At 40.2% G+C, this 27,055-nt stretch overlaps 2 protein-coding genes across 4 annotated transcripts in view; one reads left to right on the forward strand and one right to left on the reverse strand.

Annotated features, from left to right (window-relative positions):
• klc3 (kinesin light chain 3) overlaps positions 1-4,183 on the forward strand; it is a 29,948-nt gene extending 25,765 nt beyond the window's left edge. For all 3 annotated transcript variants that reach the window (XM_031573279.2, XM_031573280.2, XM_031573278.1), the window contains 5 exons: positions 400-499; positions 1,393-1,442; positions 3,491-3,621; positions 3,706-3,772; positions 3,859-4,183. In XM_031573279.2, the coding sequence (XP_031429139.1) occupies positions 400-499; positions 1,393-1,442; positions 3,491-3,621; positions 3,706-3,772; positions 3,859-3,960 (450 nt within the window). In that variant the 3' untranslated portion in view covers positions 3,961-4,183. The remainder of the gene's footprint in view (positions 1-399; positions 500-1,392; positions 1,443-3,490; positions 3,622-3,705; positions 3,773-3,858) is intronic.
• A 417-nt stretch (positions 4,184-4,600) lies between these two features.
• On the reverse strand, positions 4,601-26,397 carry ercc2 (excision repair cross-complementation group 2). The gene is made up of 23 exons (XM_012827071.2): positions 26,118-26,397; positions 21,144-21,243; positions 20,989-21,066; positions 20,843-20,905; positions 20,605-20,718; positions 20,409-20,525; positions 20,101-20,217; positions 15,532-15,655; positions 15,326-15,422; positions 14,959-15,092; positions 14,027-14,195; positions 13,548-13,666; positions 9,902-9,971; positions 8,831-8,900; positions 8,629-8,730; positions 7,123-7,186; positions 6,916-7,037; positions 6,620-6,712; positions 6,406-6,478; positions 5,972-6,042; positions 5,692-5,835; positions 5,374-5,517; positions 4,601-5,208 (listed from the first exon to the last, which is right to left on the reverse strand). Exons 1-23 carry the CDS (start codon positions 26,120-26,122, stop codon positions 5,116-5,118), a joined length of 2,283 nt encoding a protein of 760 aa, XP_012682525.1. The 5' UTR covers positions 26,123-26,397; the 3' UTR covers positions 4,601-5,115.
• Between the last annotated feature and the right edge of the window lie 658 nt (positions 26,398-27,055).

Here is a 27,055-nt window from a genome sequence, read left to right on the forward strand (position 1 = left end):
GTATGGAGTACAAGCACTCCCCCTGATGTACGGGGCAAATAAATAGATACACAGCGCTCCCCCTGAGGTACGGGGCAAATAAATAGACACACCTGAAAAAGCTGACTGGGATGACAGCATTTGGACGGACACTTGAGTGTTGGAAGTCAATCCGGACATGCGGAACAATAATGATAAAACGTAACACTATTCAACCTATTCAAGTAAAGCACAATACGTATGTAGTGTAGTATGTAGTGAGATGTTGCCAAAGTGCCTTTCAGAGGCCCAGCCCACATGAGTTCCATGCTCTACTGTCTGTGAAACCCATACTGTTTTGTTGTGGAAATTTGATTGCCGTTTTCTTTCATCAAGAGCATGGATCAGTATCTAAAAGTTTTTGTGTGTGTTATCTGGCAGGCTTCGTGTTATCTAAAGCAAGGGAAGTATAGGCAAGCTGAAGCACTCTACAAAGAGATCCTAACCCGTGCCCATGAAAAAGAATTTGGATCAGTGGAAGGTAGGCAAGTTTAACCACTTGACAACTGCCATTTCATTTCTTTAGATGACCAGGCTATGCTTGACCAGTGCCCCATTTTAATACGTGGATTACTCTTTCAGGAAGATTTCAGTCAGTGAAGCCTTGTCCTGGTCAGCCATGCCACTATGTCATGAGCATGATAGATGGCACAATACATAGGGCATTTAGGGTTAGACATAGGCTTAACCTGAGATAGAATTGATATGTATCCTACTATTACACTAAGAATGACAAGTGAAGCACCTATACCAAAGTAAATGCCAATATGGTGAAATGCAGGGGCAATACATGACTTAAGTTCTAGAATACTTTGTCTAATATATGTTGTAATGTATCACAACTATCAATTATGTTTATCTTCTGTCAAGACTAGTCAGTGATGCATACTTGAAGGTTAAACAATACCTTTCATATACCTTGCTACTAGCCAAAGGAGAAACAAAAGTGCTCTCTCTCTCTCAATTTCCCTCAACCAGTTTTCAATATTGATACACCAACAATGATCTCAGAAACCCCAATTCCACTAAGCATGGTCACACTGATCTTTAAAGAACCAAATGAGCCAAAGGTTGATTGTCAGAAGTAACTGATTTGACTTGTATTTGTCAAGCAACATATGAAGTATGGCCCCAGCTTTGATCAGAATTTTGTGTAGTTTGAAATGAAACATGGATTTAAACAGTGCTTGGGTCTCAGTGTGAACCAGAGCTACTCTTTCAACTAGATGTATTTGTTTTTCAATGGTTTCAACTAGATGTATTTGTTTTTCAATGGTTTAAACTAGATGTATTTGTTTTTCAATGGTTTCAACTAGATGTATTTGTTTTGTAAATGTATTTTTATGTTGGCATGCTGCGACACACCACTGTTAGGAGATGGGCGGTCAGTCTGGGTCTACTCAGAGGAAGGAAGCTCAAATCAGGTACCCTAAATATAATACCATTCACCAAGTAATACAAAATATTTACTTTTATGTATTAAATGACTGATTAATCTGTCATAGTGTTAAGTCAAGTACCGTGCAGTACTGTGCAAAACCATTTTTCTGTTATCCCAGTCAGTAAATGTCAACTTAGAAACAACAAAATGGGAATACATGAAACAAAAGGGGTTTCTGGCAACCAGTGCCAAGAAAGTGCTTAAGGCCCTAGATGTACACACAGCTCCATTTGCAATGGCTCTATTGAATGTGTGCCCACTGTGGGCGCCGTGTGAGTTCCAAACAGGTATGGAAATGAGGTCACACTATGATCCATGCGACAATGAGCCCGCAACGTTGGACCTTAGTGCTTTAGAACATTATTTGAAATAATATTTTTACAGAAATAACACTGAAATATGGTTATCAAAATACTTGCAGCTTGCATCAAGCCGGAAAGTCTTCACACCCCATTCACCTTTTCCATGTTTTATTACGTTACAGACATATTCCACAATAGATTGAGTTCATTTTTTGTTTCAAATTTCTAGACAAAATAGCCCATAATGACAAAGTGAAAACAGGTTTTGCTGAGCCAAGTTTAGCTAATGCTAGCAGCAGCAGGCAAACAGCTACTACAGCACCAAATAGCCCTGCCTGCCTTGCTTCTCAAAATTGTTCTTTGCCCAGGGCCTCCAATTTGCTAAAACCGCCCCTGGTCCCACAGTTGACAGTGCATGTCAGAGCAAACTCCAAGCCATGGGGTCAAAGGAATTATCTGCAGACCTCAGAAACAGGATTGTGTCAAGATCTGGAGAAGGGTATGGAAAAATCTCTGCAGCTTTAAAGGTCCCAAAGAGCACAGTGACCACCATCATTCGTAAATGGAAGATGTTTGGACCACCAAGAATCTTCCTAGAACCTTTCAGAAGATCAACCATCCAGGCAACACTCCACCAATCAGGCCTTTATGGTAGAGGGGCCAGACGGAAGCCCAAAATGATGATGCCAAAATTGAACTTTTTGGCCTGAATACCTGGCTAATACATCCCTACAGTGAAGCATGGCGGTGGCAGCATCGTGATTGGGATGTTTTTCAGCAGCGAGAACGGGGCGACTAGTCCCGATAGAGGGAAAGATGAAGAAAACCTGCATCAGAGCGCTCTGGGCCTCAGGCTGGGGCGAAGGTTTACCTTCCAGCATGACAACGACCCGAAGCACACAGCCAAGAGAACAAAGGAGTGGCTTTGGAGAATGAGATGCATTTCAATGGGAGAAATTAGGGATGAAAAAGTACAAGAATGACAGGGGGCATTGCAACCATTTTTACAAGAGCACTACATGGATGGACATGTCAGAGTTGGAGTGGTGTTGATATCTCAAACGCGCTGGGAGCAGAAGCAGCTGGAATAACTAGAGATAAGTGGGATTGTAATCACAGCATCAGAGGACTGTGCTTTTTCTTACTCTATGCAAGCTACATGGACGTGAATGCTTCAACCTACAGAAGAATGGTTTGACACTATTACCCCCTGTTGTACAAGATGCGGGGCGGACTGCCTCAAGGTTGCTTTGTATTAGAAATTCCTCTAGGTCTGTGTGCACAATAAAAAAAATAAAAAAACTGCAGTGTTCAGTCCTGGCTCTGTAAATGGGCTTCAACGAAGCCATAAGCAGCTTCAGCCAATCCACACGTTGCTTCAGGAGCATGCAAGGGAGGGGTGAAATGTGATTAGCCATTGAGCTAAAATATCAACCTTTTGCCAGAATCCTGAACTCTGCCTTTAAGTTGCATTCCGATTCTTGAGTTATGGTTGTAATGGTGTAACAGCAAATCAAATGAAACCCAACTAGGGGTAGAAGTACAACGGTACAGTTCTAAAGTGCAGCTAAGCTAGTCCACTGCTGACCGACTGCTGGTGCTGATTGCACCATTTCCTGAGTGATTCCAAACCTTTTGAAGTGCAATAGTGCATGTCAATATATATCTTTGCATTCACTAAGAGTAGAGATAACCAGCTAGTGTGCTTTGTATGTATGTGGTCTTGTAGGACAGCCTTAGCAGCCTGAAGCGGAGTGGCTCCTTCACAAAGCTCCGGGAGTCGATCCGACGCAGCAGTGAGAAGTTGGTGAGGAAGCTGAAGGGGACTGGGGCCCAGGACATGACCCCTCGGACTGCTGGGTAACGCATTCTTTGAATAGTTTTAGCACAATTCAGGCATTCACTGTACTGCTTACTTTAGAAATCTACTACTTTTGACCCCAGGATGAAGAGGGCGAACTCCCTGAATGTGCTCAACGTGGAGAGAAGAGAGACCTCAGAGGCTGCCCAGGTGAGACCCCCATCAAACCCCCATGCTTCATATTCTTTCAGTAATGTCCATCAGTGGCTTACGGTCTCCTGTGTTTCTGCCTGCAGAGTCTCAGTGGCTTGATAGCGTCACAAGGCCTAAGCCCCCGTCCCTTGACCTTGGGTCGTCGCTGCTCGACGAGCCAGCTCACCTCACCAATACTGAACTGAAGATGCTGACTTAAATAATGGCTACAATTTCGCAGACAAAACAAAAGCCTATTTGCTCACTGTGTTGTTCTGCTAACTGGAGAGAATATAACTAGTTTTCTCTCAGAATGTAGATGTAATTCAACCACTTTGGTGAACACTGAATCTGATGATCTGTGATACTGTGTGTGAAATGAGGAATAAACGCCTTCCTTCTTACTGGATGTAAGGATTCAAACTGAAATGTAGGTTCTGTATTTGTATTACTATAAACAAAAGTAAGGCAGGTTGCCAGTTCAACTTCTGTTTCTGTACATCCTTGAAATAGTCTACAGGCTTTACATTCCAGAATAGGTGTTAAAGTAGAGCTGGGCCCTGTTTGGATAGTCTTGCTTAGTAAGGTTCCTAACTGAGTGAAATGACCCGGAAGTATCTAAGTGGCAGCCATGATGAGAGCTGGTTGAATTCTCTAAATGCTGAAGGAAAGGTGCTTCAATGCTTCAATTTCTTATCTCCTTTAGCATAGGATACACTGGACCATCCTTTATGAAAGAAAAAGAAATAGTACTGCCCCACAATTAAATGCAGCAGCAACAATCCAATCAAAAACCGATCAATGTGACCCACGTCAATAACATAAATATTATGCAAAAAAACATACTTCAGTTTATTGATTTATTTTTGAATGTACGTAGATAAATTATTAAGACTTTGGATGTATACTGTAACCTAAATGTTTACTACAAAAATACTGCTTGAGAAAATATGTGTATAGAAAGAGACATACTAGAGAAACTATCCGTAATCTAGATTCTAGAAAACAGTGACGACTTTCAGGGGGGTTGAATACTTTCGCAAGGTACTGTACATCCTCAAAACAAGGGTCAATACCCAATTATCAGAATCCTGTGTTGTCAATGTTCATGTTTCAGAAAGAGGACATTTTTATTTTGACAACAAAACCAGGTTCTCTACGGCGCAGAAATATGTGGTGTGTGACCTTAAAAATACATATACAGATACAGCTGGGCATTAAAGGTTAAAGGTTGTATAGTGTAAGAAACTATAAAGGTTTCCGTTCTGTATAAATGATAAGTACATCATGAGAAATTGTACAAAAGTAGATTTATTCGTGGCTGAAAGGACTGGAATGGATGGTGTGAGGGTGTCTGCTCCTCAGGCCTGGTGGGCCAGCTGGGTGATCCGCTTGAGCATCTCCTCTGTCTGGAGTTGTTCCAGAGTCAGGAGGGACAAGCCCAGCTGGTCTTCCTAAAAAAAAAAAAAAAAAAAACACAAAACAAAATCACATTCATTCACTTTTTACCACCACATCCAGTGTACTTTGGTCTCATCTACTCAACTGAACAGCATGTTCAGTGTGGTTGTGCTGTGCAGGCATGTGGGCGAGAGGATGTGTTGTGGGCAGGTCCTAACCCGTTTGAAGGGCTGGGCCATCTGTCGCAGGAAGTGCTTGGACAGCTGTATGGTCTCATCGATAGAGAGGTTCAGACTGCTGTCAGTGATCTGCTCCTGGATCCAGCGTGGCAGCTTCCCTCGTTTATCAGCCCGGGCATAGCGCTGGCAAGAGGGGAGCAGGGAGGGGGTAAGGCATGAAGACTGACCATCTAACTCTCATGCTAATGACACTGCAACACACACACACACACACACACACACACACACACACACACACACACACACACACACACACACACACACACACACACACACACACACACACCATACACTCACTTTATCAGCAAAGATCATGAGGCCATAGTCCGTCTTCCCACGGATGACCCTGCCAACGCACTGCGCAGCATGCCGCATGGCGTCAAAAGTCAGGAAGTCGTTTTCCCTGATCTGAAATTGGTCTCGAAGATACTCCAGGCGAGCCTTCGATACACATTAAGATTCAGTAAATGTACTGACTGCAGCTCATATCATGGTTCATAAATAAACAAGAGCAAGATGATCGAAAGAAGGAAATGAAAGTCAGACTAGAGCTCAAAGACTGGGTGTAGGGTCTTACCTTGAGAATGCGGCTCTGTGTGTAAACATATGGGACCCCAAACATGATCACGGCCCGTCCATAGTGATGCACTGTGGAGAGGAGAGGCAGATCTTACTGAGAATCAGCTTTAGGGTGTGTGTGTGTGTGTGTGATATATGAATCAGATTTAGGGTGTGTGTGTGTGTGTGTGTGTGATATATGAATCAGATTTAGGGTGTGTGTGTGTGTGTGTGTGTGTGATATATGAATCAGATTTAGGGTGTGTATGTGTGTGTGGGCTATATGAATCAGATTTAGGGTGTGTGTGTGTGTGTGTGTGTGTGTGTGTGTGTGTGTGTGTGTGTGCTATAGGAAACAGATTTAGGGTGTGTGTGTGATATAGGAAACAGATTTAGGGTGTGTATGTGCTATACTAGGAAACATTTCAAAAAAGAAAGTCAGAGAATACCCACCAAAATCAATTCCTTCAGAAACTTTCCCCCGGGCCACAGACAGCAGGATGGCTCCTCGGCCGTTCTCACACGCCTGCAACAGCAGGTCCGATGTGAGCATAAGGGGAGGTGGCGTTAGTAAATCACTGGAATCAGATTGGGTTTCAGCACTAAGCTGAACGAATGCATGAACTGCTCAGTGGGATTGTGGCGTAGAGACGAAGTGCACTCCTACCTCCTGATACTTCTCCAGGGCCATGCTGGTCTCAGCTGCATCGGGCGTCTCGATGAAAATGAGCTTGTTTCTCTGGACATTCTCCAGGATCCCCTATCCACCAATACAAAGGGGGAAGCGCAGAAGTCAGCAGAGATATCAGTCATGTCACTACAGGTTTGAAGTTCTCCATGGGTACTGAAGTAACGTAACTGTATGACAGTTTCCTGTAATTGTGATCCATTAACATTTCTTCACTTATTAAACCCGTTTATCCAAAGTGACTTACAGTAACACAGTAATCTGTAGAGACATACCTGTTCATACCACGACGCCACAATATTCTCCATGTACAGATAACTGGTGAAGAATGCCACTATGCCGTCTGGAACAATGGCAGACATCTCAAGTAGCAGGTTGCCATAGTTGCGAATGACAGCTGTGAGAGGTTATCACACAAAGTTAGTACACTCTCAAATAGTCAAATAGTAAATCAGATGCTTTCAGAATGTTTTGAAACTCACCAAAATCTTCTCGTGTCTCATATTTGGAACTCAAGGCCACCTGGTCATTGCCCCTTCCAACAATCTAAGGAGTATCACATAGCCGTTGGATTTCACCAGAAAACTTGAACATATTAGCCTCACAATAGTACTTAAAGCATACAATTTTACTTTGTTTGCAAATTCAAATGGATTAAGTTTTTAAACATGAAAATTGAAATGGCTGAAATAACTGAAAATGCAATTCAATAGTCTTTTCAATAACATTCCCCCTTTCTACATTCAAATATAAATGTTAATTCTAACACAAATTCATTGCACTTTAATGACATTTGATCTCAGGCTGAAATTGCATCTATATCAAGGAAAAGGAATTAAAGTGGCATTATGTAGGAATTGTACTTCAGGGTTAGGGTTAGGATTAGCAGTTTTACCTTAAAATAACAGCTTAAAAAAAAATGGGCCAAATTCCAAGAGGTTTCGCTAGGTTTAGCCGCTAGCATTTCGTTAGCGATTAGCAATTCCTACATAATGCCACTTTAATGCTTGCCAAGGTTTTACCACTGTATGCTTGCCTTAGTTCATTTTGTTGAGCTTAGAGTTGTAAAAATTGTATACTGGTAAAAAAATGTCTAAGAAAAAGGGTAGGACACATTGGGCCGTATTCTCCCATAATGCACCTCTGCGGATCTGTGCTGGTTCCTCCTCCCTCCTCCCTCATCCTCCAAATATACTGATATAATTATTAGAATAGAGGATGTGAAAATACTGAGCAACACACTATTTTGATACAAATTACATAAACATTTTATAAGGCTCATCAAATACACATATAATATTATCCCATCAATTGTAGAGGTATCTGAAGAGGCTGAAATGAACCAATCTGATTGGTCCAAGTATTGATCAGTTGCTAAATGTATCGGTTTCAGTCCCACAGCTGTGTTCTCCTTAGAACACCGTCTTCCATACACAATAAACCGATACCTCTAATGTCCTTTACCACACACGTCTGAAGTAACCAGAGATGCAAACCTATCCTTTATCACATGCATACAGGATTAAGCCTGCATTATGGAAGCATGGTTGAGAATCTAAAGTCATGTCAAATTATGTAATTAATGTATTACGCGACACAACAGAGGTGTGATAGATAGACACGATGCATTAAATAACTTAAAAATGCACAGAATAATTTCTACATTGAGCATAATGCCATCAGTATGTCAACAGTGTGCCTATGTTACAGCGCCATCATATGGAAACAGGTGCTGAATATCTGAAACTCATGAAATTGGCCAGGTATCGTGGCGTCGCGGACTGTGTTGTCTGCCGCTTGCAGATATATGTGGATTTGTGTTTTGTTGGAAGCACCTCACAGTACAGGAACGTTTATTTTTTTCAGTTTTTGTTTTATCTTGGAACATGGTTATAATTGTTTAACCCAGGAGTCAGATTGTGTGTTTATTCTGTTATACTTCAGGTGATATGAAACTTTGGTTTTAGAAGATATCCTGAGTTACTTACCAGGGGACAAAGACAGGTTCGTGCCAGTGTCATTGTAAACGATGCCATGGTGACTGGACGGAAATCCAGAATACGGGGATAGATATCCAAAGGAGAGAGTGTCTTGAAAACATGATATTAAGAGTGTCATCAAGAACAGTGTTGAGCGCAATATGACCTGAAGCATTTTGACACTTGACAAGGAACTGAAAGAAAGTTTTACCCCTGAGGTGATGATGACTGTCTGGAATCGTTCGAACACTGGCTTAATGGCAATGGAAGCATCCATACAACTGCGGACAACAGAGAGCTTCAGAATAGTGGACTGAAGCAGTGAAGGTAGTGAGCCCACCCACCTGCTAATCTCATCAGTGCAGAATAGAACATGTAGACAGAAAACCATTTCATAAAGACGAACTTTCACAACTAATTTCAATCCAGCCCTTTAAACGTAAAGTGTTTGCTGCAGTTTTGTATATTCTGGCAATATTTTGTTGTCAAACCAACAAAATGAGATATCATAAATGCAAGTAGCGAAGAAAAGCAATACAAGCAAAGCAAAAATATTCCCTTATAGTCCCAAAATTGAAGGGTGGTAAACAGGTTATATTCTCTAAGGTCAAGAGGTCATGAGTTAATGGGGACATAAACATTTATATTACATGAGGTTGATGTAATGATAGAGTGCACAAGTTTGCAACATGTCTATCCTGTTCCACTCTTGAAGGATGACCTCTTGAACTTTGAGGGGGAGAACAGCTCAACTTTCCTCTTCAAAAATCCCCACAGGTGCTCAATAGGGTTGTAATCATGTGATATACTTGTCCACTGCAGGACTTAGACTTGTTCTTCCCTAAGAAAGTCATGCCGACCCTGGGTGTGGAGAAAGGGTAGCAGCATAAACCAAGGAGGCAGACCCCTTTCGAACTTTGATTCGATCCGATCCAATTGAGAATTCTGTTTATGAGTAGCCATTTAGATTTGTTATCTCATAAATGTTGACTAGTTTTGATAGTGACCCCTTTAACTCCTGAGCTCTTGACTTTAAAGAGCATGACCTGTTTTCTGCTTGTCTTTGTGACAAAAAGAAAATAGAGAACATTTCTCTCCAATGACAGCCTTCACTGCACAACTTAATTTCATAACCATAAGACACACATGGGATTTTGTGTTAACTTGTTTAATTTATCTGGAGTTGATGCTCCAGTATCATAGAGAGCCAATCAGTGGAGTTCATACCAAAACACGGTGACCTCTTATCAACAAATGACAGATTAGAGAGCGCCTAACGTACCTGAAGTGCAGCACTGGATTGGCAATGGTGGGGGTCTTGTCTTCAAAGGGCTCGATGATGATGGTGAAGCCTGAGAAGGCAACATATACTACTGGTCAAAACTTTCAACTAAATATGTTCCTTGTTTTTCAATGTAAATCTCATTTGGTTCAATTAATATTCCATTCCATTGATATACATAGTCTAGGCAATGCCATGCTCTCTCCTCCTTTTGTCCTCTATTCATTTTGTATGCATCATGTATAACATCTTTATGTTTGGATGTATTGTGTACATTTGCCACATGTATGCTAGCAAGCTTATCCTGATAAGTGTATAAATTCATCTGCCATGTTTCTGATTTCCCCCCCACCCTTCCCCCTTTTCTATCTCCCCCTACCCCCCTACCCCTCTACCCGGCCGGCTCCAAGCAGGAGCCTTACAGAATGGGAGGAGGCTTACTTTCAACCAGGCAACTGACCACCTATTTGTAGTCACTTCATGTAAGAACTAGAGAATCCAATCCTTGTTATTTTAAGGCCTAGTGGTGGCCTAGTTGGGATTTCAGGGTCCACTGTGTGCACTCTTGCCTAAATGTAGTCGGTAAGATGGCCAGACAACCTCCTTAATTTTCAAATCTCACTATTGACAGGTATGCATTGTTAATGTTGTCAATGACCATTATACCTGGAAAGGAATCTCTGTATAACTATTTTTTTTATCTTTTCATATAAATTCATTTAAAAACCAAAGTAAAAAATAAATAAATCAATACTCAAAATTCATAATTCAATCCTAGATCCAAAATGTATAAATCAAACAACAAGCCATTTTTGTTTTTGATTTTGTCTTCAGGGTTTTAAAAAAATAAAAAAAGAGAACATGGGATGCGCACAACTGTCAACTTTGATTTGTCAACAATGCACAGAAGTTTAATGGAAGGGGAAAGATGCATCATGATGAAACACTTCTGGGAACCCATATCTGATTGTGAACCTCCTATTATGCCGATCAGATCCATTCAGATCCACTGGAATATTCCAGGAGGTCACAAAATATGACCCATTCTTCTTTTCCGTTGTGATTAGGAATATAAATGTACAGAACTTGGTCATGATCCTGAAACTATTCAGATTTATTAACCAACATCAATATACAGGGTTCTTGCACCATTTCAAAAGTAAAATGTAATGCTTTTTAAGACCTTTTTAAGACCTCAACAAATATAATTTGAGACCCAAAAATGTCACAAAACAACACTCTTAAAAAGCATTACATTTTACTTTTGAAATGGTGCAAGAACCCTGTATATTGATGAAGGCATCATATCGAATAATGAAAATAATAACTGTTTGAAAACATTAATGTTATCACATGACTTCATGACAGAAACCAATGAATAGAGAGGTCCATTGTTTTGTAACATCCCAAATTCATCATCAGTAGTCCAGAATCGCAAATGAAGGTCCATTTGTTTGCTCTTTGTCGTTTTATTCATACTTTCGTCAAACATGACAACATATGGTTTCTCACTAACGCTGCACGATAGCTCCTTCTTGATGAATGAAGCGATGCCATATTTGGCGACATATGCCGTTTTTTTTTCACCACAGGTGAATGACTTTGCAAGCTGCGAATCGGGGAACATGGCAGCAAAGACGCCACGTATGTCATCGTTAGATTTAAATGAATTGTGCCTCGTCACAGTAGGGAGAACCCACAGTACCTCTGCCTTTTGGGTGTCTGGCGGTGAAATGAAACTTGTTACAGCCGACTGAGAGGTGGCGTCTGAACATGTATCGTCGTTAGTAGGGATGGGTATCGTTTGGGTTTTTTCCGATACCGGTGCTAAGCCGATACTTTTAAAACGATACCGGTGCATAAACGGTGCCTGAACCGATACTTTTTTTAAAGCACAAAGCGACGATTGACGACATTAAAGAAAGGCTTTTTTCATTGCCAAGGCAATTTTTTTTCTTCAAATTGAACAATATATTAACTGTTTAAAGTATATTATAAATATAAATACATAAAAAACACTTGGCTTCCAACTACAGCTTCAAACTTTTTAACTTCAAACTATGAACATTATATTAACTGTAAACAACAGTTTATGGTATACTTAAATAAATACAAAAAACAGCTTCAAACTTCTTTTGCAAAAATAGTATTATTGGAGTCAAAAATGTATTATTTTGTTTGCATTTATTTCATGAAATTTCACCATTTTATGATTTGTTTATACCTATCTTTTCTATCTTGTTTATAGTTAATCTTGTTACTTGAACACACTGAGTACGAGAAAATGTGTACTGCCCCTTTAAGAGACTACCTTTAGCTGTCATCTCCGTTTATTTTTCAGTCTTCGGTTGCTGATCTGCCGTTGACTCTTGCCTTCTCTCCCCTCTTTTCACGCAATTGTTTTGTTGCATTTGCTGCACGTCGCGATGTTTTAATCTTTTTGTGCGAAATACAGTGACACTTTTGACCGTTTACCTTTCGGTATTTTCTCTGTTAAAAGGTTGATTGGCTAGTTCTGTTTGTGCTTGCTCTGTGAAATGCTGCCAGCTCTTCACTGTCATAAGACTGTTGCTATGAAAACACCAATGAGCGTGAGCGACACAGGAAAACGTTTACATTGGGAGCTGGGGCAGTTTTACATGTGCCCCATGGAATCTGCCTAGCGACCGTGTTCAATTGGCTCAGGCACCGAAATGAAGCACCGAAATCTGCGTTGCACTTCCCCATCTTCTTTGCATTTTGAACCTCACATCGACAACCGCGTAATGGCGACACGCAGCCTGACGTCAGCGTCTGTAGCCGACCTACCGTAAACAGCTATTAAATTGCGGAGACTCAATTCACACAATACTAAATTAAACAACTGTGAGATGTTTTACGATGCGCCACTGTGCTTTCTCATCGTCATTAAGCGCACCGGCAAAAAAATTAATACCTACAGCAACTTTACGTGAAATTTAAGACAATTTAAGACTTTTTAAGGACCCGCGGGAACCCTGATATAATGTTGGTGCTGGATCAGTGGCAGAATATGAAGCGTACAATTGTGAAGCTGAAAAACTTGGGGTGGTCCGGGGACATGCTCCCCCATAAAACTGGGCATACACTGTACCCTTTTAGAAATGTCCAATTCCAACTCCATGCTATACGAATAAATCTACCGTGATTTAAAGCCAAGCCCACGATATTTGTACCCACACTCTACGGCCCGATTGTTAAGCCACGACTGCTCACACTGTGCGTGGAAAATAGGCCCAGAGGCGCTTTCCAAAGGCCACCAGTACGTCTGTTGTTTCAGACCTTATGATCTGAAAGTGCCTTGAGACTATGTCGATTGTTAATGGAGTTAAATAATTAAATAAAACTGAACTGAATTCAAAGGACTGTGAGGTTATGACTGTTGTACATGGGAGATTTCACAAAATTGTTATTTTTTATATTTAAGTGTAAACTATTATGTCTACCACTGACAATGTCTTGACTGTTTTCAGTTCATTGCCACTTATTTTATGGATAAGAAGTAATGAAGCGATTCTAAACTTTTGAATGTTAGTGTATGTTCAGTAGACACATAATCTATTTCCTTTGGAACGGTCTCAGTTTCTTCAGTCCCAGTCAGTGACGCTCGCTAGAGAACTACACTTACCTTTGCTGTAGGTGCTGACCAGAGTGGCAAAATGTGAGATGAGTGTAATAGCAGAGAAGTCAGCAACGTCTGCGATCTCCAGTGTTCGTAGTAAAGAGTGTAACCGCTCAGCACAGAACCTTGAACATTAAAGGAGGGAGTTTCACTAACTGAGGGATATAGAACATGATGTTGGTTTGTTTTGCTGCCTGACAATTACAGTAGATTCAACAGATGTGTCAGATTCTAACTTCACCACAAATTGCTTTCTATACCAATTTCACATTTGGTATATGTTACTTTGTTGTAATGTATGCTGTCTACTGCGTAGATGTTGCCGGCCAAGTCTTAAGAATTTCGCTGCGCTGAAGCAATTTGGTGCATGCGACAATAAACACTTGACTTGACATGTTTATACTGACAAATCTAGAGCGGAAATAATAACTTTTACATAAAATGTTAACACTGTCTACCAGAAATAAACACAGAAAGCAACTGACCTCATGGGTTTCCGATCAATGCACACCTTCTCAAAGATGTCCTTGAGAAACTGAGGAGCACTTTCCTGTACCACATGGTGGGTACGTAACCTGGACTTCAAGTACTCAAGGAAACGCTTCAAGAAGCCTATGAAGTGCTCTGCAGTGCGGATGCTGCCAGGAACAGCCTCTGTTCAAAATGAAAAGGTAAAAAAAAAGTAACAAGGTTTAAATTGTACAACAACAAAATGAACCTTTTGATATTGGCGACATCATTGAGTGTAGATGTAGGGACAAAAAATGCCTCAAGTCCTTAAAATGTGAAAAGGTTGAATGACATGAACTGAATAAAACAGATTGAATTGATTGAATTTAACAGATTTAATTGAACAGATTGAATATACTGAATTGATTAAAACTGACAGGATAATGCTTTGCCTGAAATGTTCTGCCATGTAATCTTACACAAATGGGATAGTATAGAAATGCAATTCATTGTTGCCGGATATTTTAACTGAAAACATAATTCAAACATGGAAAATTCAATGCTAAATAATTCACCTTCCAAAAATAGTTCTAAAATATTCAGTTGGAAGATTTCTTAATTATTAAGCAGGTAATATTTGGCCCACTATTTTTTCACCGTTACAAATTCAATCTGCCAGAATTTAGTTTTAACATTCACCATCCACAGAGCTCAAGTGGACACGAGGTGCCGGTACTTTAGGACCTTCCTCCACTCACACATAGCTTCAGAGGGCCCTCCTCACCGAGGGACACATATCAGTATATTACACCAGTAATTAAACTAACACCACACCAACTAGCTAGAGATTAGCTTAAAATGCAGTGTTTGACAAACAAAATTTTACAACATGCATATGGCTTTCCTGCGTTCCTACAGGCTAAAGTTAGTGCTCCCTGATTCCACCACCTTATAAAGCTGAACAAACCTTGAAGGATTTCATCTGGTAGCACTGGGTTAGACAAGAAGACGTCTGTTTCTCTTGCCACGCTTGCCTCCTTCAGCCCTTCCAGCAGCTGTCTATACTCCTCTTTGAGTTTGGCTGCGTCTGTTTCTTTGATCCTAAAAATACCAAAGACCAAGAAATTTTTTTTGTTTTAAGTCCGACGTGAAAAAGCCTCTTACAGAAAAGCAGTACACGACAGGAAAATATGTTCAGCTTTTCATGAAAACCTATCACAGTCCCAACTCATCATTCATATCACAGTCCCAACTCATCATTCATATCACAGTCCCAACTCATCATTCAACTTAGTGTCATCTCAAATGACCACACCATCACGAGAACAATCTACCTCTGAATCGTGTTTTGCAAAGTGTCCACGTTGAGTTGACAGCGATCCAAGGTCTTGCGTGTGATGTTGACACTCATAGAATCAATGCACACACTATCTGACAAAGAGAATAACACATACTTTATAAACAGCTAACAAAAACGTATTCTTCAATTTAACATTTAAAAAATGCTTTTAATAGATTTTAAAGCCAGGGTTTTAATTACCAATGTTGTGAGCTTCATCGAAGACAACCACAGATTTTTTAGAAAGCTCTTTGGAGACCAGGTCTGCAATCTTTGGGTCCAGGAGGTAGTGGTAGCTGTACACTATTATATTTGCATGAAGGATCTGCCAGAAGAAGCAGAGTGTGTGATCATACTAATAGCAGAACACAATGGATGGTGTAGGTGGTCTAACCATAGACTACATTACCCAGAGGTCCCTTATCACCTTTCATTCCTTATCTACCTTTCATTGACTCTGTATTGGCCGCAACAAGGTCATAAAACCGGGTGACGCGTTTTGCCCTTTAAGACTGCGGTAAACCTGAAACTCGCTCTCTCTCGTTTGGTTTTCGCTGCAGTGAAGTCCATTCATCACATAGAGATACCCTCCCTGCAGATGACCCCTCATCAGGACAAAGGACGACACGACGACTCATAGCTTATAGGACTTCTGATCAAAGTTCTAATCTATTTGAAATCGCTACTTAAAACCTGAGTTTATATCGATATACTACACTGCAGCCCGCAGTTTAATTGAATAGGAGAAGGCGACCGGATCCCTCCTCACCATTATTCAAGTCGACGAAAAGAATTCTTCATCCCCTTCGAGACTCACCACGACCTCCACCAGGCTGGACCAGAGTCCAGTTGACGAACTGCTTTAAAGAAGGAAGACCCGGCAATTTCCCTACGCCTGCGTTCCACGCTGCTCCAAGGAAACCCGCAGAAAACATCTTGGTCGCCACGCAAGAGCGATCGAAGTAAGGCTGATATCTGGGCAGAATTTAGTTTTACATGTATGTTTTAATCGGTGTGATAAGTTTTGTTATTTGATTTCGTTTAAGATCTAAATGCAAACTGTAATTTCACAATCTACCCGGTCTTTGACCGTTGATAATCTTGCTTAGTTCTTTTGCTAGTTAATTAGATAGGGTTGTGCATGCACTATCTCTCTATCTCTTTCTCTCTCTCTCTCTAACTCCCTTTTGCATCACCACACGAACATATACACGCACACATTGCAATCTCAGTGTTTTCAAAGATCTTAGTATTTGAATTAAGGCCCAGCTAGGATTTGTCCTTAAGGCAAAATCTTTTGTTCTAGGCATTCCATACTCGTGCACCTCCCCCCAACTAAAGTTGCGCCTAAGCAAACTAAAGTTTCCTGTCTCGGACCCGCAGCCGCATCCGGTGACCATCCTAACTCTAGTTGGAGCCGGAGACACTATTGACTTCGCGCACAGAGCATCCCTCCCCTGTGCGCTTGCGCATAGCCTTCCTCTCACTTCCCCCCATCTCTCCATTGAGCGCGCGGCCGCGTTTACTCACAACTGCGCATACCCACACACGCACCCGCTCACACACGCACGCACCCGCTCACACACACACACACACACACACACACACACACACAGAGACGAGGAAGCTAACGCACCCTCCTCTGCCTTGCTGAAACAGAGTACCTCATTTCACAACTCCACTTTGTGCCTTGCTCGATTTTGTTACTCCAGTGTACTGTGATTATACCTGATTTTATATGACTGTTAATCACCGTTTGTTACTTTTAATAAATTGTTTATATTATACTTAAACAATTGTCTTGCCTGTTATTGTTCCAATATTACACTGAAAGCCATTTTCCGCCAATCAAGTACTTCAAATGCCTTCACTTTTCTAGTTGTTTCATAAAGTGTTATAGACGGTGTAGTGATATTGTAGTACTTTAGTATTGTGATACCATACGTAGATTGTAGCATAGTGACACAACTAGAGCTTTCCATTGTTTAGTAATTTAATTATAAAATATTAAATACTAAATTTAATGATTGTTAAATTTTATGAGACTGATTTAATTAACTTAATGTAATAACCACGGTTTCACCTACAATGGCAATCCAACCAATCAGCAACCAGTGGGGATGATTAAAGGGGATGATGACATAATGCAGTTCCAACAATGGCAGCAGTGCTAGAGATAGATGAAGCCATCTGTTTCTGTAATCTGCCACTGTGGAGAGAGATCTATGTCTTGTCTGGAACTGAGAGAATCAGAATTTAAGGTTCAGAGTTAATAATGAGTTAATAATGATATACCCAGTGTTGTATAGTAACGAAGTAGAAATACTTCGAAGTAGAAATACTTCGTTACTGTACTTAAGTCGTTTTTTTGGATATCTGTACTTTACTACTTCTATTTCTGTTTACTTTGCTACATTTTGCAAAGAAAACGGATACTTTTACTCGTTACAAAATCAAATCATCTTTCGAAAAAAAAATAATCATGAGAGTGACGAGACCAACGTCGGGGACTGTGGTAGAACACAGACTGCAAGCAGGTTTGGCGAATCAGTGGTCCTAGCGCACGTTAATGCGTTATTGACCGTTACCATGGAAACACCAATGAGCGTGAACCACACAGGCCAAAGTTAACATTGAGCGGTGGGGCACTTTCAGATGTGCCCCACGAAATCTGCCTGGCAACTAGACGACTGGAATAATGCGAAAACCGCGAGACCTGTACCCCGTGACTACGAGAGAAAAAAACATACAGTCAGATCAAAATCAGACAGATCAATGCCAGTAACGTTACTGCTAGTTAGCTATCGCTAGTTTTCGAGTATTTGGGAAGTGTTTTAATTCAGCCTACAATGAATAATGTAGACTAGTTGTTGAGGGTGCAATTTAGTACATTGTCGTTGGAAGATAAATTAGAAATGAAACGTTTGGGGCCACACAAAAGGATTAAGCCATTCACAAGAAACACGATGGGACAGCAGACTGAACGCCCTCTCCATGCTTTCCATTGAAAACCCGTTTGTTCATGGACTGGTGGATTTTAACAGCAAAGTCATCGAGAGGTTTGCTCAAGCAAAGAACCACCGCGCCAACTTCCTATTTAAGTGATCTGCATTGGTGAGTCAAACCTTTTTTTTTTTTTTGGAGCTGATGGATGTCAATGCAATCTGCAAGGACATCGTCTTTTTACAAAGTTTTGTTCATTTAGCAGCATGTTTTGTTGCTGTTATTTGTTTAAGTTGTGCCTTTTGCTTCATATTGTATGCCACACGTGTGCCACAAGCTTAATAAATTAGTCAAGTTATTTGAGCTATGTGTCTGTCTAATATTTTTATTTTGTTGCAATAATTTTACTTTAATGCTGTATTATAGGCAACATCTTTGTGTTGCTCTGAGCGCTGAAGCATGTGAAATGTATTTGAAATAGGATTTCTGCTCCCTGCTGGCACTCAAAATGCAGCCCATAACATATCTTACTGGTCTACTGCTTATAATAATCAGCTACCTCTAGTTTTTTGACGGTGACATGAAGTCATACAAAATTGCCCCACCAGAAATGTCAGGCTCAAATCGCCACTGCTCCAGATCAAGGCAAAATGGACTGCAATATGCAGTGTAAGGATATATCCAAAACATTAAGATCAACAACGAAAGGGGACACAACAATAATCGAAGCAAAAGCACACAGGTCTCAATCTAAAAATTAGAAACCCCACCACCTCTTCATTAAATGCCACCAGCACAACCTTGTAGACTAGTCATGTTCTTTCATCGCTGGGTAAGATCTGTATATAATATGTCAAGCTAGCTAATAACCTACAAAGATTATTTATTCGTGTTCTTTATTCCATCTCTGGCGAAGTATCTAGCTAGTTAGCTAGGCTGGTGTCAATCTACACTACAATAGCGTAGCAGTGTGGAGCAAAATAGCTGCTAGTAACGTTATTGTTCAAGGGATGTGTGTGCATGTTGCTGAAAGTATTTCACAGTCACTGTACAGATAACTTGCTTGTAAAACGGATGATCCTGATGTAATGCTATGGCTTTGTATCAGATCGCCAGGTTATTGCTCTCAGGTTGTGCCTTATGCATACCTTGGGATACTCAGGAGCCCATTCACAAAATGTTACAAAGATTAAAATTTAAAAAATTCATAATGGCTTTTTGGGACGTTTTGTTTGAAGATGAACAAAACATTTTTCAGTTTCAAGCTAGTTGTAATTTATGTGCTTTATTTGGACTTAGGCTAGGTGCTTATGATGGTTTGACCTGAGTGAGGTGTGATAAGTGGTCTCACTCCCTTCCTCTTGGTCAAATCAAAGTGCCTTGATGGACCTGAGCCTCATGAATAGGGTGACACCCCTATACTCAGAGTACATATAACAGAAATGTTCCAATGGCTCAAGTTAGAAGAGTCTTAGGTGAAGCTCTGAGTGAGTGAACTTCAGTCTCTGTCTCACAATGGTGGCTGCCATTTGTACAAGATTTAAACCTGTTTCCTGACTGATCACATATAAGACTGGGTCTCCAAATATATTGCATAAAATTAATACTAGCAGAACCCTCATAGACAGGCACTGACTCACCTGTAAGTGAGTCAGCCACTGTCTGCCACTGCACTGAACTTTTAAAACCCTTTCACACATTTGTTTTTTCACAAGTGTGCTGCTATTTACGATTTACTCTTTCTAATTGTGTATAAAAATGTCAAAAACAACTTGGAAATATGTGATACTGTCTAAAAGGAGTTAATTTGAGTAGTATGACACTTACTGAGTATCTTGCCAGGTAGTAGGGACACCATCCCTTTCTGCGTCCATAATCCTTCAGGTCATCAAGGTTGTACACACCAGCTGAGACTGGCACCTGTCTGCCGACAGCATCAAACTCCTGAAACATTCAGAGAGGAGGACTGAAACAGGGTTTCTGTTTGAGATTTGAGTATGATTGGCTATCCCTAGGTCTGATGTCGGACATAAAACTTCCTAGGTTGTGGAAGAAAAGACAGGTAATTCAACAATCTACGCTTCTGTTGGTTATGGTGAACAACATTGGCGCTATGGTTACTTCGGGCACTTCACCTCATAAAAGCAGCAGGACGGCAGGCTGGGGTCACTCTGGCGCTGGGCTCGCATATACGATGCAGTCAGACTGTGACACTTCCCATCCACCTCCTTCCCAAAGCGCAGTGAACTGACCTGAACCAGTACACAAACATATATTGCAATCGTGCTGTATTTTCTTCCCAAAACAAACAGACCAGTTGTGAATACACACCTCTGGATGAACACACAGGTTTTTGCGGGAAGAGAGAGCCAGTGCTAAGAAGTTGTTTGGCTTGCCTGTCTCTTTAGCATAAAATTCAATAAGTTTCCTCAATTCCTCCACAACCTAACAAAAAGGGGACACAAACACATCATTAAAAGCCTGACCATCCATCAATTGCATCTGGAAGTCCTGGCAGTATGTTATAGGTATCAACATTTTAAAATAAATATGAACGCAAATGCCTCACCTTCTCAATCTCAGGGACTGTCCGTGAGCAATAAACGAGCTTGGTTACCTCCAGAGGATGGGCCTACAAATAACAAAAACACAGAGTACTAAAGACAACACATTTTTATTATTTCATATCAATAAATGCTAGGCATGGTTACTCACTCGCTGATATGCAACAATCAGCGACAGAAGGGAGATGGTTTTTCCTGTCCCTGATGGCATCTCCAGAACTCCATGTCCCTAAAGAAAGTTTGTGCAAGTAAGTGGACATATGACAAATGGCTTCCCATGATGGGAGGTTAAAGGTTATTTCCTACCTTGGCATCAAGTGTTCTCTTGAGTTCCAGCATATAAGAGTACTGTTCAGGGTAAATGTAGTCGTATGGAAAGTACACCAACAGCCCTTCAATATTTAACCTTGGAGAGAGAAAACAATAAAAAGTAATAAGCTCATGTATCTTTATTTTCCACAATCCAAAAATGACTTAGAATGACAGCAAAGTACTGCAAAGTAAAATGTAGTGACAATTAAAAATATTATAACTGTACATATAGAATTCACGAACCTGGACACACCAGGTTCAAGCTTTTAAGATCTAGTTTAGATTCATTTATAATCATTTTAATCTGCATGCTGTTGTCTTCATCAAGAGCCCCGAGCTAGGCATGAGGACAAGTTTCAGCAACATCCTACTCCAACCAAATCCCACAGAACTAGCAGAGCCATTGTTTTCCTAAGGAGACAAGGATATTTTCTAGAGGTGGAAATCTTCCCTTGCGTCACAAGGGCTTGCCAAGTGTAAATAAGCTAGACGTGAGCATTCTGACCTCATCTGAATATACTGGAGCTTACCGACACGGTGTGAATCCAGCACTTTCGAAATCTTTTTTTAGTGCACGCCTAATATTCTGTTAACAGACTTGTTTCTGTTCTCTCCCATATAGTAGGGCCTTTTCCTGAAAATGCTGATGGCTGTGATAACATTGATCCTTACTAGGGCTGCAAAGGGGCGGAAACTTTCCGGTAAATTTCCGGAAACTTTCCATGGGAAGTTAAGCTCGGGAATTTTGGAAATGTTGAAAAAAGAAATTGCCAAAGTTAGCCTATAACGCTAAATAGGCCAGATTGGAGTGTGCCCATGTTCTATAGGGCTGCATTTGTGAGAAATCATTGGATCATGTGTTCACATCCATTCTACAGACATCCTTGCCGTCACTCTTATGAACAGTTGACAAATGATTATATTTTATTATTATATTATATATTATATTTATGTATTTTATCCTAAACTGTTGCATGCATATTTTTCAGTTTAAGTACATTGAGAGCAATTAAACCCAGAAAAAATTCCTTGTATGTGGAAATGTACTTGGCCAATAAAGATGATTCTGATTCTGATTCTGATCCTCAGATTTAAATAATTAGAATAAAAATAAATACGAGAATATTTGTATCATAATCAATTACGTTCACATTTCTAGTCATGATTCTACAAGGCATCGTGATGTCCTAAAATAAATAAAAGCACTACACAAACGCTGCAAATGGCAGTGGATGGATAAATAAATAAGCACTAAACTCAATCGCGTGGATATAGCCATAGTGAAATAGAATGGACATCTATATTCTGTAACAGTACCTCCACCTCTGCACCGGTGAAGTTAGGTATGCTTTTACTGGGCCGTGTGTTATGTGCAGATTAAGTGAACTGCATTACCCAGAATGCACTAGGCATACGGGCTGTAGACGTCATGGTAACATGTTAAAGTCGCTCCAGTAAAGTTTGAGCAAAACCCACGCTGGCCGTGTGAGAGTAGTATTTTAAAATGCACTACACGGCATAACAGACCGGTGTTCGCTTTCGGCTTTGACATGATTTTAATCAGTCTCAAGTTGCTTTCGCTTTGCCTGTGGATTCTGCACACATCGCTATAGTTAAATGCCCTCATAAGAAGATGGCGGGCGTTTATATATGCAAATTCAGTGCACAGCTAAGAACACTTTGAAAACATTTCCAGGCGTTCATGAATCCGGGGGAGATCTAATCTTAGGTTAGTCTTTCCAAGTTCATAAGAAGATATTTAAGAAGACACTTAAGAAAATGTTTGAAAAAGAGGCCCATTGTCTGCCCCATGACAAGGTAAATACAGTTAGTATAAATAACCCCAACATTTCCTGTTAATTCCCATGGAAAGTTTCCAACTTTGAATATTCCCGGAATTTTGCAACCCTAATCCTTACTACCACAACCTACAATTCCATATACGCATAAGGCAACCTACCTCTGACCACTCAATGTGGCTGACTCCTCTTACTCAAGACCATCTCCACTGTGGGATACTGCTGTAGTTTTTCCACCTGATCCACTTGCACAAACCCTCTGCTTACAGCTCTCCACTCCCCCCTAACTGTTCTGCACAATTTCTACTCTACTTATGATTCATCTTATGTATATTTCTTTGTGCCATCCTCTTTATCTGTAACATGAACAAATGCCATCACTGACTGGCAACCATACTGTATACCAACTAAGCAGCTTATTTTCATCCACAGTCAATCTTGTACGTATGCTTGAGTGTATATATGCCGCATACACGCAAAGCCAGCCACAGTATGAACGGCATATGTAAGCCTCTTCTAACGTGTATGATTAAGCATGCAGGGTATAAATAACATATACAGTAGATTATATGGTAAAGCATTTAGCAACTGGCAATGCAATATGTAAAGTGACAATCCAATCCATTCCCTGTGGTATCGACATGCATCTTGGGTGATCTGGTCACAAGTGGACAGCTCTACGTACATCAGTTCACACCTGGCATTATGCTGCATTCCATTTACCTCAGAAGTCAGAACTCAGAATGACATCACACCCAAGTTCACCGCATTCCAGTACAACAACAAGTCGGAAAACAAATGCAATACCAATTGTTGTTGTTAGCAATTGTTACAAGATGTTAACAATCCCAGTTGATAACGCATTTGATGTACACATATTTTTGTGCATACAAACATTGTAGTAACATTGGACATTACTGTGTGTACTAAGACTTAAGTCCTAATAAAGCATATTACATCCTGATTAACTTTATTCATATTTTAACTATTTGGAATCTCATCATTTAAGGGTTTAGAGGTAATTTTGTCACGTTTATAAATGTACATTTGGCTGCTAATCTAACATCAGATTGTGTGTAGAAAGCTGACTGAGTGTGCATCTGCTGAGATGTGATTATTGATTAGCCTTTTCAATACACAGTGGGGCTATGTTATTGTCTCTGTTTCATTATTATACATATTGTTATATTAAGAAAGGAAGTGTATGATTTTATGTTGAGGGCTAATTAATAGCCTAAGAAAAGGCCCAGTCTTTCAGCAGTATCAGTAGGCTAGCCAATAGGGCTCCATTACCCAATCTCTCTCAATTACAACAGATTTAACGGATAATAGCCATTCCTACAGCAAAGTAGACTAATGTAAATAAAATGACATCATTACAAGAAGCTTATAACAATTTAGCCTACAGCAATCACCTGTTCCAGGCAAACCAAATCACCCAAGATGTTTAATGCACTCATAATATCTCCTTTATATCACTTTTCAAAAAATTGTAAAAGCAACAAATGTCACTGTAAAAGTATACTGTGCACATCAAAATTAATATATAACGACATGAAATGTCGCTTGTATTGCTGAAAAAGTCTGGCTTCCCCTGATTTCCAGTAGAAGCTGTGACTGCAAAGCTTATCTTCCCCCAGAAAACATGGAAAATATGAAGTGCATTTGTTTCATCTTTTTTACCATTTAAAGGCATTTTACCAAAGATAAGCAGTTCCGTTGCCATGTTAGTGATACTATGTTTCCAAGTCATCAACATGGAAGGTTTTGAAATTTAGTTTTGTTGTACTGTTGTTTTAATGTCTGATTTCCTACACAGTGAACTCAATACATTTTTTTGTAGAGTCAGTGGATGTTCCGAGCACAGCTCATATCATAATGTCTTCCTTGTTTGTCAATCGCGAGAAAGCAGGTGCACCCGTCATATTAGAATGATGTCATTAACCGCATTATTTCTAGCCAAACCATGTTTTGAAATAAAGTCTGATTTGTTACGTTTGTTAGAAGTCAGCCTACATTGTGCAAAAGCTGTTCCTGTACAGCTGCATCCTCTCTCTTTGCCTAAGGTTATGATAGCTTAATTAAAACCTTTCAATTTTGTGTTGGAACTATAAAATCAGTTAATCATTTTTTAGGCCAATAGGCCAGTCATTGGTCCAGATTTCTTGACACAGTGTTCTGTGGGCATTCATCTCCACCTTCTTATATGCTGGTAATGTTTTGTTTTTTAAATCAATTTATAGGTTATTTGGCCATCGTTTTGGTATTTAATTATGTGCAGACAAAATTGACAATTGCTGTTGTTAGTAGTCACAATCATAATAATAATAATATTTCATAGGCCTGTTATAACCGACAAATTATTATTATGTATCTATCTACCTATCTATCCTTATTGCATGGGGGGGGGGGGGGGGGGGGGTAACGTTGGTGGTGGCTCTTACAACCTCAAGGTCTGCAATATATTTTCATCAACAGCTAAAAATACATACAAATAATGCTGATGTAATCTTAGGTATTTAGAATACGCACCTTGAGTAGTCTAATGGAATAGGTTACAAATTAGATTTTAGGATATGGTCTGTAATCTGTAGTGGAATACAAGTAACACTCATAACACTGTATAGACAATGTATTTGTACCGAGACCACACACTTCTCCATTCTGCAATTTCTACAGTTCACTGCTTCAATAAAGAATAAAGGAATCGTCCAGGCCGTTGCGCTTAGGTTTGTAAGTGTCATGGTCGAGTCTCATATAATTTAGGTATTGCTTCAACAGAAGGTTTCTTTTTCATTATCAAACTAATCACTCTGTCTAGGTGTCTGTATTTCAATAAGCGTATACAGTCCATGAATCCGATTACACGGACAGTACTGCAAAACAAATTTCAATATCGCCCTACGTACTACTGTTAAATTACCTTATCACCTGTTAAATTAAATGACCTTATCTTTGCATAGAAAAGTCCTAAGCACGCTTTTGGTGCGTGTGCACCTTTGATAGATGTGTGTTGTACAGAAAGCCCCAGTCGAATACAAATCCAGCACTTTGGCCCAGTGCAGAAAATAAGTGACCAGATGAATATGGCAACAAACTAGAGAGCTGTATCACCACATGTTAAAATTGGCGTTCGAAACCAGCCCTTGTCAGAGCTTATTGAACTTACTTCATTTCTCTTCAACTACAAAACCGGATCCAACACAAGATGTTTCAACTATGTTCCGAGAAGCTTAACTGTTCCTTGTTGGTTGTGGTGTTGGTTGCTAGACTCTTCTTCTTCTTCTTTGAGTTTTGAACACATTACCATCAAATGTTTGTTTGGATTAGCGCCCTGCGCCGATTGTTTGCAAGAGGGTCCTGCTTAAAACAAGCACCGTGAAACTATTATCAATAGCGCATAGCATTTTTCTAGCCTCATCAACACTTCCGGTCGCTAAGAATCTTGGGAAATGAAGACGACCGGAACATTGTAGTTTTTAGGGTTAGCATTTTAAACACTTTCTGGTTCCAAAGTAAAAATCCCTTTGGAAAAATGAATGGGTTTTCGCAATATCGGCGAAAATAAGGTGTGAGCAAAACAACGGCAGTAGAAAATTAAAATGTAATGTCTTTTGTACCGAACTCTTGTCTTGTCTCGTTAAAATAACGTTAAAGTTGCCACTGATATGCTAAAGCAGAAAAAGGACGGACTACATTATGTCTCTTGCCACATAGCATACACTTTATTAAACTGTATAAAGAAAGCAAATGACCTTCACAGACTCAGACCCAGTAGAATACAATAATAAAACTGAAGATAAAATAAAAGCAAGAAGATACAGAAAATCCTCATTAATCAAGACAAAAAGTCCGTCCGCAAAATGAAGCTATCTGGCAACAAACAGTCTTCACTGGGAGCCACCCATCTCCCCACCTAGAAGAGGCAATCCGTCCGACCAGCATCTGTCTGGGAGGGAGATGCTGGGCTCCAGAACAACCGAGTCTTGGGCTGTTACCTGCCTCACAAAAGATGCTCAGTCATAGGCTTGAGAAAAACTGCGCTCTTCAACCTCAGTGTGCCCACTTTCTCTGGGACGGACTCACCTTTCCAGCTCTCCAGGTTGG

Source organism: Clupea harengus, chromosome 9 (genome assembly GCF_900700415.2).
Source record: "Clupea harengus chromosome 9, Ch_v2.0.2, whole genome shotgun sequence".
Classification (NCBI taxonomy): domain Eukaryota; kingdom Metazoa; phylum Chordata; class Actinopteri; order Clupeiformes; family Clupeidae; genus Clupea; species Clupea harengus.

Bases quoted from the DNA above. Each gene is read 5' to 3' on its own strand.
- ercc2 (XM_012827071.2), bottom strand. The intron at 21,067-21,143 runs GTAGGAAATAAC...AACTTTCTTTAG, and splicing joins AGAGAACACTTGATGCCAAG to GGACATGGAGTTCTGGAGAT. The intron at 7,187-8,628 runs GTAAGTAACTCA...GATACTCCTTAG, and splicing joins GAACCTGTCTTTGTCCCCTG to ATTGTTGGAAGGGGCAATGA.